The sequence below is a fragment of the Lolium rigidum genome, chromosome 4 (genome assembly GCF_022539505.1).
Source record: "Lolium rigidum isolate FL_2022 chromosome 4, APGP_CSIRO_Lrig_0.1, whole genome shotgun sequence".
NCBI lineage: Eukaryota > Viridiplantae > Streptophyta > Magnoliopsida > Poales > Poaceae > Lolium > Lolium rigidum.
In genome coordinates this window covers 116,988,282-117,000,132 of record NC_061511.1, presented here as the reverse complement: position 1 = coordinate 117,000,132, position 11,851 = coordinate 116,988,282, and the positions used below count along the sequence as shown (strand labels likewise).

At 44.0% G+C, this 11,851-nt stretch overlaps 1 protein-coding gene across 1 annotated transcript; it reads right to left on the bottom strand.

Moving 5' to 3' along the window:
• Positions 1 to 3,350: 3,350 nt before the first annotated feature.
• LOC124647433 (uncharacterized protein Mb2253c-like) lies at positions 3,351 to 8,655 on the bottom strand. Its single transcript, XM_047187381.1, has 8 exons — positions 8,577 to 8,655; positions 7,870 to 7,922; positions 5,598 to 5,669; positions 4,574 to 4,666; positions 4,343 to 4,486; positions 3,799 to 3,906; positions 3,458 to 3,512; positions 3,351 to 3,388 (listed from the first exon to the last, which is right to left on the bottom strand). Exons 1-8 carry the CDS (start codon positions 8,653 to 8,655, stop codon positions 3,351 to 3,353), a joined length of 642 nt encoding a protein of 213 aa, XP_047043337.1.
• Between the last annotated feature and the right edge of the window lie 3,196 nt (positions 8,656 to 11,851).

The window sequence follows — 11,851 nt, the reverse complement described above, 5'->3', positions numbered from 1 at the left end:
TTATTCTTGTGAGTATCACCGTTTGAGAGGCGGCGGGGATCGAAAGAAAAGGTAAGTGACCAAATATGAGGTGCCAAAAATAATTCAAGAAAAGAAAGTTTTATAGTACATAGAGGATGACATGCGGGTCCCATTTAGCAAGCAGCGGTATCACCGTTTGAGAGGCGGCAGGGGATCGAAAGAAAAAGGCAAGTGACCAAATTTGAGGTGCCAAAAAAAACTCCAAGAAAAGAAAGTTTTATAGTACATAGAGGATGACATGCGGGTCCCATTTAGCAGCAGCGGTATCACCGTTTGAGAGGCGGCAGTGGATCGAAAGAAAAAGGTAAGTGACCAAATATGAGGTGCCAAAAATAATTCAAGAAAAGAAAGTTTTATAGTACATAGAGGATGACATGCGGGTCCCAGTTAGCAGCAGCGGTATCACCGTTTGAGAGGCGGCAGGGGATCGAAAGAAAAAGGCAAGTGACCAAATTTGAGGTGCCAAAAAAACTCCAAGAAAAGAAAGTTGATTGCACATAGAGGATGACATGCGGGTCCCATTTAGCAGCAGCGGTCTCAACGTTTCCAAGGCGGCAAGGGATCAAAAGAAAAAGGAAGTAGCCGGAAATCAGGGGGTCAAAAAAATCCAAGAATAGAAAGAATTTTGGTTCATAGAGGATGACATGCGGGACCCATGATCCTGCATCGTAAACGGCTCGATCGGAGAACGTTGAACGAGATGGCGCGATCGAGAAAAAAACAATGCCGAGAGGCTGCCATCTCGGGCCCTACATCCCTCGGCGGTGCGGATTTGCGTTGACTCGGCCGGCGAACCCGAGATTTCGAGATGCACCACGTCCCGGGCCACCATACGCGATGTTTTGGCCGCTTTCGTCGGGCTAGGTGGCCTCAAAAACGAGAAAAAAAAGTTTTGACATGCACCACGGAGGGACCAAAAATCGTCGGCCATGGTACACCAGCAACCACGGCGCGACTTCAACTTCGTCGGCCATGGCAACTTTTCTTGTAGTGGTAGTTGTTGATTACATTACGCACCATACTTAATGCAATTGTCTGTTGCTTTGCAACTTAATACTGGAAGGGGTTCGGACGATAACCTGAAGGTGGACTTTTTAGGCATAGATGCAGTTGGATGGCGGTCTATGTACTTTGTCGTAATGCCCAATTAAATCTCACTATACTTATCATGCCATGTATGTGCATTGTTATGCCCTCTCTATTTGTCAATTGCCCGACTATAATTTGTTCACCCAACATGCTTTTATCTTATGGGAGAGACACCTCTAGTGAACTGTGGACCCCGGTCCATTCTTTTAATACTCGAAATACAAATCTGCTCGCAATACTTGTTTTACTGTTTTCTTTGCAAACAATCATCTTCCACACAATACGGTTAATCCTTTGTTACTGAGCAAGCCGGTGAGATTGACAACCTCACTGTTTCGTTGGGGCAAAGTACTTTGGTTGTGTTGTGCAGGTTCCACGTTGGCGCCGGAATCTCCGGTGTTGCGCCGCACTACATCCCGCCGCCATCAACCTTCAACGTGCTTCTTGACTCCTACTGGTTCGATTAAACCTTGGTTTCTTACTGAGGGAAACTTGCCGCTGTGCGCATCACACCTTCCTCTTGGGGTTCCCAACGGACGTGTCAACCACACGCATCACCTAACCAAGCTCAAATGGAGGCATATGCCCACCGGGGGACCCCCGCTGGGATGTAGTCAAAGGGGTAGACCGCGCGGTCAACAGAACTAGGGTTTCGTTAGAAATCTAGCCTCGGAGGGAGTGAATGGCCCCAAAACTTCTGTGTGTCCACATGGCATGAACAATAGTGATTTGAGATGGTTTTATAACCAAGGCTACCCCCCAGGTGTGTCCGACTTCTCGGACATGGGGTTCCTACACTTAGGCAGATTCTGGATGTATAGGGGAACTCCCTCGGAGGCATATGCCCACCGAGGGACCCACAATAACGATTGAAGCGTGGGAGCACATGAAGCTGGTGACGCCCGGTCCGAACGAGCCTCGGCCCGCGCTTGCCAAGTACTTCGGCAAGGCCAAAGAGAACAAGGAAAAATACTGCGAGGAGTACGCCAAGCTCCATCCAGAGGTGGAGGACCCTATGAGCGAGCCGATCGATGAGGTGGTGATGATGCTGGCGGGGTTCGGCCAGCCGCATGGCCGTCCTGCCTGCCTTGCTGGGGGTTTCAAGTCTGAGAGGAACTTCACGCAAATCAAGGCTACCCTCCCCCCGGCAGCTACGGTACCTCCTCGCGGACTACATGCCGTTCTCGGGCAGAGGTAGATGTAAGTCATCCACATTTTCATCCTCTGTTTTGACTCTTGTTCCTGAATGGCTATGTTGATGAGCCGCATTATTTCTGAAATTGTAGGCTCATCTCGAGGAGGCCTACGCAGCAGCTTATGAGGAGTATCTCGAGAAGGTTAAGGAGCATAACCTTGTGAAAGATACACACTTCCAGTGGTCGAGCAACCAGATGGCGGTAAATTTCAATCTCTATGGATGCAAAACATCATAAGTCCCCTTGTTTGAACCTGACATATCTCTCTCCTTTCTTGCAGACTTTGACTCGGTTTATGATGACTGGAGTGCGAGAGGAGAGGAAACACAGCCAGAGCCACCTCATCCGGGGCCGACGCCAGTGTTCCCATCGAAGGAGGAGTTCTATTGCATGTACAAGCGTCAGCGTCAGTTGACCCCGGTAAGTTGCTAACTTGGCTAAGTTGCTAACTTGGTGTTACATGGCTAAGTTGCTAACTCCCTCAAACATGTAGGGATTGGGAGAATCCGGGAATGGTCCAGCCGTCGGCGTACGCCTGTGCCGATGGTGACCTGCTACGCCGACGGTGCCTGCGCGCCCCGACGCCAGCTGTGCCGACGAGGCTACGCCGATGGTCCCCGTCGGCAGAGCCTGTGCCGGCGGTGCAATGTACTATGCCAACGGTGCGAGGCCGTCAGGGCAGCAGGTTGTTCCCGTAGTGATAAAATATTTGATGGTAATCTGCCACCAGTGATCAACTTATACCAAGAAATGATTGCATTCCCTTTACGTCCCACTGTTAATCAAAGAGGGCAACAAAGCAAATAAGCAAACTAAACTTAAGGTACACCAAGTCCAACTGCCCAAGCTTAAGTCCATAACTGCTAGTACATGATTTCTTACTAAAAGAGTGATGCTGGTACGCTACCACGAATCAAAGAGGATACAGAAGCATTCTCTGCCTAGCCAGCAACACACAGAACAGCCCATTAAGGCCAGGAAACTGGAGTTATCAGATAGGCAGCACAAACTGGAGACATAGGAAACGAAGGCTGATGTTAGAGCTTAGAAGCCTTCACCACGCTCCTCGGAGACCATGCCAGCTGTGATACAATTTGCCTGTGGTTAGGACGTAAGAACACGAAAATAGGAGGAAAAGAGCAGGCTCATACCTGCAAGAGTGGTAGCAGCTATCTCAGCCTCGCGGTCCGCTTCCGCATTCCATTCCTTGCATTTAGCAGAAGACAAAAAGATCAGCAGAACTGAAAACGTTGATGTCTGAAATTAGCTATAACTAATGCTGTAAGGGTCTTGAGTTGAGCAGGACGACTTAGGTTCAAAGCTTGCTCAAGCAAATATACACCACAAATGGTAAAGATACTACTATGCACTAAATTTGCCTCGCATGATAAAAAGGATGCACTGAACCAGGACTCAAGATACTAATGTTGCCTCACTATGCACGACTACAAATCTATGGAAGAAAGGTATGAAAGGGGTGAAACTATGATACCCGACCCACGTGATTCATCTCAAAAGAAACGAAATTTGCTTGTAGTCCTCTCACTTCATTGCACAGTTCCGTCATTTTCTGGTTTCGACTTGTCCATGTTCCTTGCACCTGTGTGATATAGGAGAAGGCTGTCAAGAAAAAGAAATCCTCTTGGCATCATCGTTCTTTGGCTCTTTGCCCATAGTTTGATTCAGAAGGATCGTAAATGTTTGCTATTGTTAGTTGTGCATCAATATTATCTAAGAAAATGCAAAACGATGCTCAAGAATAAAAACAAGTTTCAGAATATGAGCTACAAAAGGAGAACTGCTACAGACATCTCAGGAGTGTCCGCTTGGTATTTCCTATATAGAATTACTTGTGTAGAACGTCACCCAAAGAAAACCAAGATCTGTATAATTTCTACCCTTCCTTTTTAGAGATGTCCGTTTCTGTTTTGTTTAGCAGCGTGAATTTGTGACTTGGATGACCATGAAAATGCAGAGCTGCAAGACAACCATAAAATAGAGTAACTTGATTGCCTACAAAGAAGGTAAAAACATACCTGATAACAAACTAGTTGAGAGTCACCGTATACTTTGATTCTCTTGAATCCATGCCTAATAGCATATTTCAGTCCTAAGATCAGGCCCCCGTACTCAGCAACATTATTGGTAGCAATACCAAGACCCTCACGAAGTCGAGATATCTTCAATGATATGTCAGAACATGAAATCAAAATAATAGATTATAGATGTGCAAGCTGCAAATGATAAACTCTGAAAGGTGTCTATACCACTCTCCTGTCTTCAGTCATAAGTACAGCTCCAGCACCAGCTTTTCCTGGATTCCCTTTTGAAGCGCCATCAAAATGAAGAACACACACCAACTGAATAATAACCAGCAAAAATGCAAAAATCATTATCAGCTTTTACATGAAAAAGTTAGCATGTGCGGATCGCTAATTGAGACAATTGTCTGCATGAAAAGATAATCCTACGACCAAAACTAACATGAATATCTGACTCTACAGTTTTCCTGTAACAGCTACAAGCCTACGTGGCAAGAAGGTGAACACACTTGAAACGCTGTCTAGGGCATCTTTGATTCACATGATACTCAAAGTGCAGGAATAGGAAAAATGGAACATTGGAGAGGCATGCCCTCTTGAATGCGACAAGATTAGAGAACTTCAGGAATCAGGACTGGGTTTTTTATACAAAATGATAAACAAAGGAATTGTAGCAAGAGCTTTTAAGTGGATGGATATTTTCCTCCAAAATAGACTGGACAAGGAGCCTTAGGATTATTCCCTTTGGATGCAATCCTACGAATGAAACAACCTATGTAGGAAAAATTCGTAAGAATCAAATGACCTATGGAGGAAAAAATCATTAGTGTATAAATCCTCCAAAAAAACTATGAAATTCCTTTGAATCATAGGAGACCTTGAGGGTTAATGGCCTCAAGTGCATATATTATTAAATAGTGTGCTAGTTTTTTTTTTTTTTGCAATGTTTTGCACAAAGTATACCTGCCAAGAGATTCAAGCAATGCACATTTGAAAGGCACCTCTCCGGGACTTAGATTGATAGGTGAGGTGATGGAAAAGCAGCCAAACCATTACCAGGCATTTAAATGTTTTTAGTAGGTGTGGTTCTGAGGCAGATTGTGCACGACCATTGCCGCAAACCCACTGTATATGGTTGAGGCTATTTGGTGAGAAATAGTATTCCGAAAGAAGCCGAGCGTATAGTAAACTAGTACCAATACGATAAGTATACAAGCGAATCTGGAGGTAGCTAATTAAATGAACTTACATATGAGGAAGCAGCATCGTCTTCAGTAATGGTGCTTTGGAGCGTATCAGTGGAGAGGCTGGACATAGTGTCCTGCGATAAATTGTATTTTGGCAAGATAAGATTTAGATGCATGAAACACCTTGACCCTTTCTGATGAAGAAAAACAAGAAAGAAACCACATGTTACTTATGTATGTCCATAAGTGAATTGACATTTTGCACACCTAATAATTGTGTAGATACATACATATAGTGTTTTTCTGCATTGTGCATTTAAAGGTGAGACCAAATGTGTGCTTATTTGTAATGCAAAATCTGTGTACACGCATCTAAATATCTAATGTTGTATCTGCATCTGTCACAGGGCACATCATAGTCTTGCCCTCTTCCATAAGACCAAATGAGACTTCTACATACAAAAAAAGAAAAGGCACAAATCAAGCAATCTGTTTTGGAGACAGATTGTTTCGTCCTTCAGCAAATCTAGTTTCGTTAGATACATGCGCAACGAAATGCTGAACTGGAACGGAAACGAAATCGTAAAGGGCGCAGGCATTCCGTACACCCATGCCAGCACCTAAAATGGTCACCTTAATTACGTGCATACATCTACTACCTTTGCTCAAATTCCCAAACAACTATGTCGACTTTGTTTTAGCAGAATCGCCAGTCAGAGAAAAAGAAAAGCGCAAACTTTCACCCAGGCCATATAGTGATGTTATTCCACAGCGGCACAGCCTCAAATCGACGCTCACAGTCCAAGAAGTTGTTCGATCCAGTGCTAACCTACATTTTTTTGGAAACAATCTGCTCGTGCTCGGGTTACTTTACAGCAACGGAAACTAAATAACACGGGCGGATACTGTGCATCACCAGCACCTCCACTGATACCCATCTATGGAAAAGGATACGCTACCTTGCTGGGCTTGGAGAAGAGAAGCGGAGAGAGCAGAGTGAACAGCAGAACATAAAGGTAAGCAAGCAAAGGCTAGCTACCTCCTCCCTTACCAGCAAAGATGAACCAGGCGCGCGCGCTGCTATGGCGGAAGGATGCAGGTCTGGGACGGAAGAACAAGGCGATGCTCGTGCGGGGGAGAAACAGCAGCACGCACGGGTGTGAGAGTGAGCCGCGGTTCGTCCAGGGATCCCTATACCATTTGGCCTCCAGATGTCATAACTGCCCTGTGCAATGGATTGAATGCCCTACGCGTAGCTCGCTCAGTCGCTCTTCAATTGATTTGACCGTGGACGCGGTAGCTCCACGCCGGTTGATAGATTGCTTGGCGCGCAGGGGCAGTAATGGCAGTTGGCAGGCATGGGTCATTTCATAGCTCTCTTTCCCCTTCTTTTGAGAAAAATTTCTGGCTCCGAGATCTAGTGATTTTCATTTTCAAAAAAAATAGAACTCGTGTTTTACATGTTTTACAAAATTATAAAAAAAAGGTGAAAAATCTCTATTATAATACTTTATATTCTCAGCTACACAAAAAAATCTATGGATTCAAGTATAGTAAACTATGTATATTTCTAAAATTCTAAAATTTAACATATTCTCCGGAATCAGAAGAATTTAGACCACCTTCACCACGTCCCCTAAAGAGATTTTCGGCGCGTCCAACGTTGACCTTCTCCAGTCACGCGCCCTAAAGCCTTTTTTTTATCTGGCATGGTTCAATACGGTGTCCGACGGCTCGAGTTCGTTCCCGCTACATAGGGGATGCTGCGGGAACGCCAGACAGACTTAAAATCCGCGTCGCAAGTGGCATATCAGCCTCGTCAGCCACACAGGGTTACCACGCACCCGTCGCCTACCTCGGGCGAACGCAAATTAATTTCCGCGCAACGAGACGTATCGCCGCGCCTTGTCCTGTGTGCCGACGTTTATGTGCGCCACCGCCCCCTTCCTTGCCTCCTCCATATAAGACGGGGTGCTCGCTCATCGCCCCTCACACGCAACCATAGCACCACACATCCACAACCCTAGGCGTCGCCACCCGACTTTCTCCACACGTGCTCCATGGCAGGTTCAACTGGTCGTGGTTGTGGTCGTGGCAGCTGCGGCCGTGGCAGGGCGGTCGTGTTGCACGCTCGATGTCGCCAGAGGAAGAGGACTGCCCCCACAACAAGTACTTCGAGTTCGTCGTCCTCATCAACATGACCCTTTCGGTGAGAACAAGTTCGTTGAATTTCTCATCGGCCGGGAGCCGGCCGAAGTGACCCTACGGGAAGCAGGCTGCGGCTTCTTCCGATGGACAGTGGAGGTCTTATTCGACGAGGAAGAAAAGATGTACCTCCACACTGGCTGGAAGAAGTTCGCCCGCGACCATGACGTCAAGGTCGGCCGCTACAATCCACAATACAAAGTCTTACTGCAGTTACAACCTTGAGAAGATAACAAATTATAGAAAAGCCTATAGTGCACATATCCCTTGATGAAAGGTGTCCTACGGGGATCGACTTAGAACATCTTCACCGGTGCGTCTTAAATAGGCGCCGACACTGTGATATTGGGGCCGCTGGCAACTGCTCCCTAAGTATAGGGAGGGGTTCCCTACATCAACGTTCCCAATAGCCTAGCCCCAATTGAAATTTTGGCCCAAAATAAATTGAAACTCATAAATAGGGATAGAAATTCAAAGTCTAGGCTGGCCAACATCTAGCCACCAAATAGCCATTATAGTCCGGCTACCAAAACAGCTTGGGTTTCATGGCTAAATAGATTAAACAGCTTCTCCTTGCTCCACTCTGTGACGAGGCTCGCCTCTGGAACCCTATAAATACCCCACGGCAAACCCTAGGCTCGTCTTCTTCCTCATTTGCCCCAATTAAGCAAACCCTATCTCGCCCGGCCATCTTCCTCGCCGCCGGTAGGAACCTCCCCAGACCAAGCCGTAACCGTCATTAGCACCGCCGTGGTCGACTTGCTCCTCCTACAGAAGGAATTGAACTGAAACAGCCCGTAGCGGCCGTCGCCATGAATTCCGGCGACTCAAGTCACCTCCGGCCACGCCATCAAGCGCGACGTGCCCCTGGTGAGCCACTGATTCCCCTAGCCTGCTTAAATCGCTCGATTGCATCCCGTAACATGCCCAGCACCGTTGGTCCGTGAGCTCTGCCGCTCGGCATCGCCGGCGAGCTTGCTCCGGCGACCAAATGGGGGCGGCGCTAGTACCTGCGTGTTCACCTCGGCGCGCTGAACCTCACTGTATGGATAGTTTGCCCGCGCGAGTACCGTAGCGCCGGCGATCACCGTTACTGGCCGCCGGTGACACACATGGTGGCCACATCACTGCCACCATGGCAGCCAGCGTGGCTCTGGCCCACCTGTCTGTGCCTATAGGTAGCTCTAGGCCGGGTACGTGTAGTAGTTTTTCATCTTATTTCAAATTATGAAAATTGCTGAAACTTCACATTAACTTACAAAATCCATTTTAATTCAGAAAAATACAAATGAGATATCAAAATGTTCCTAAAAATGAAATCTATCCAATAAAAATATAAAATGAAATTTTTATTTGAAATAAAAATTTAGTTATTTAAATACCTATTAATTAAGTCTTTTCTTTTAATTCCAACTGCAACTAAAATTCAGAAATTAAGAAAAAGTTCTAAAATAAATAAAAACCAGTAAGTAAATAAAGGAAACAATAAAACTAATTTTCCTTTATTAATAACTCATTAAATCCTTATTAGAAGGATTTAATCCCTAAATAATAATTACCTTAATTATTAATTATTGAAAATTAATAAAATACCAAATCCAATATTATTATTTCAAAGTTATTAATAACTTCAAATTTATTAATGAAGTTATTAAGTTATAAACTAAATCGTAATTATGCAACCCTAGTTCCATAAGGAAGAAAACTAGGAACTCATCATTTCTTGTGTAAAACCAAAACCCTAAATCACTAGAAACCTTAGCTCCACTAATTCTTGTGAACCTAAATTTGCTTCTAACCTAAACCCTAGGTTGAAACTTATGATCATAATACTTACTTTATATACAGAGATACATAGTAGCAACTAAATACTTGCCTTGCCACATAAAAATGTAGAAGACCTAGCACTAACATATGGGTATCCCATGTGTTCATCAGACCTAAATAATCAAGTGGGGTCAGCCAGGTGTTGTGGACGAGCTCGCGGCTCGGTTGGCACCAAGGTTAAGATCTCTTATGGGTAAAGCAACACACCTCTGCAGAGTGTAAAGAACCGTGACCTGTCACTCCCTGTTCCGGGATATGGAACTGCGAACGCGGCCGGAAAGGAGCTCCATGAAGTTCTAGTAAACCGGTGAAGGCTGACGGACATAGTTCTTCCGAATAAAAGCAACCTTTTGAAGAAATGGTTATGAAAACTTGCATTGGTATTAGACTTTCTCGGTCTAATGCCGTAGCTAGTGCATTAAACACCTCTTTCCTATAATGAACTTGTTGAGTACGCTCGTACTCATCCCACTCTTAAATCCCCTGCTTAGATATTGAGGCATCGAAGGAGGATCTACAGTGCAACTCGAAGACCGAGGAGTCAACAACTACTTCACGAGACAGGACCTCGTCGGAGGAGTCGATACCACATCCAACAAGAAGAAAACCTAGTTTAGCCATAGAAGGGAACTAGCTTCCTAAACCTAGCTCCTATTTAGCTAGAGTCTATTCTTAGCCTCTCGTAGTTAGTGAAATACTCTACAAATAGAGTTCGTGATAAGACTAGACTACGAGTCGTTCTTCCGGAGTTTATTTGCAGTTTTACCTCATTGTAAAGTAGGAGGCTGTGATGATATTATGTAACGAGTCGATGTTGTAATTCTATAGACATGCCTTGGACCCGCATATGTTTCGTTGTACCACTCGAGCGATATAATACCCGTGGAACCGTGTTTCATTGGTGTTATATCAGACTTGCATACTACACCATGCAAGTGGTATGCTCGGGTCACCACAGTTGGTATCGAGCAAATGCTTTGACCCTAGGATTAAAACCCTTTAAAGGAGACCTATAGGATTGGTAGTGTCTATAGGAAGTTGTCCTAGGTAAACCAAATACTTCTTATGACTTGAGATGGATATTCACTTGAGAATAATCCTGACACACTTGAGTCAACATTTTCTACCTATCCTTCCTAAGTGAAGTTAGTTAGCTAATCCCAAAACATGTAGCACATCAATAAGTCCTTAAAACAATAGATGAGTAGATCACAGTTGGTATACAATACATGGTAGTCCAAAGAGAGGATACAACCATAAGGAAGATATCCTATTGGAATGTGTATACCAACACATGTTATGGTTAAGTAAGAGTTATTCAGATCTATAATAGTAGAGATAACAAGTGATAAATGAAAGTATATCAGGAATATATCCTATTAGATGGTGTAAACCAATACAAGTAATAGGTAAGTAAATTATTCAAACTTGTAAAACAACTGATAGTAAGTGATAAATATGAGTTATATGAAGTAGTATAGACCATGATGACTCAATCATGGGAGATAAGGAAGAGAGATATGAATAAAATATGATTACTTTCATGGTAGAGTGGTGAATCATATATGATTCACCTGAGAATCATTGTGTGATGGAATAGAACAGTATAAATACTTAGGAGGAGTACAATAAGAAGTCAGGTGTTCACCAATAGTGCAAGAATTATGTTCCAAAACCATGGGAAGTGTGCCAAGCACATCATGACCATATGCTTATGGTAGAAACACTTAGAAGTATAGGAACTATACCCTAATAAATATGTATTCAGAGTAACCATATTAGAACTAGAGGTATCATACAAAATAGTCCTCAATAGCACTTATATATGGAATAATACTAAGTTAAGTAGTACTTCCAAAGAAAATTAGGTTAACCTTAACTATCCCAAACCACTTTGTTTCAAGTTTATCTCATTGCAAATGTGCAATTCAGGTAAAAGTTGAGACAAATAGTAGAATCCCATCTATTCGTGCTAAGTATCACGATATAAACCTATCTTATGTGGTGTTTTATACTACACATCTCAGCTCGATGTTTAGAGATGTCTTACTCAACAATCATATTCAGAGCTTATTATGATGTGTATTATAAGCACAAAGCTGAATCTTCTTGGATTTTATTGAATTTTCATTGTTTGACTAGATCCATACATGAAGTTTGACTTTGATATGCAAATGCATGTTGCAATATCAAGTTCCAACTTGATGCTATAGATCTAGAGGGTAATGGTAAACGTGTGAGGAAGTGACGAACTCGAAGATTTCAAAGACAAGATGAAGGTTCA

Coding starts and splice junctions, on each gene's coding strand:
- LOC124647433 (XM_047187381.1), bottom strand. CDS start 8,655: ATGCAATCGAGCGATTTAAGCAGGCTAGGGGAATCAGTGGCTCACCAG. Junction 3,907..4,342: donor CTCAACTAGTTTGTTATCAG/GTATGTTTTTAC, acceptor TATATCACACAG/GTGCAAGGAACATGGACAAG. Junction 3,389..3,457: donor AGCTGCTACCACTCTTGCAG/GTATGAGCCTGC, acceptor ATTGTATCACAG/CTGGCATGGTCTCCGAGGAG.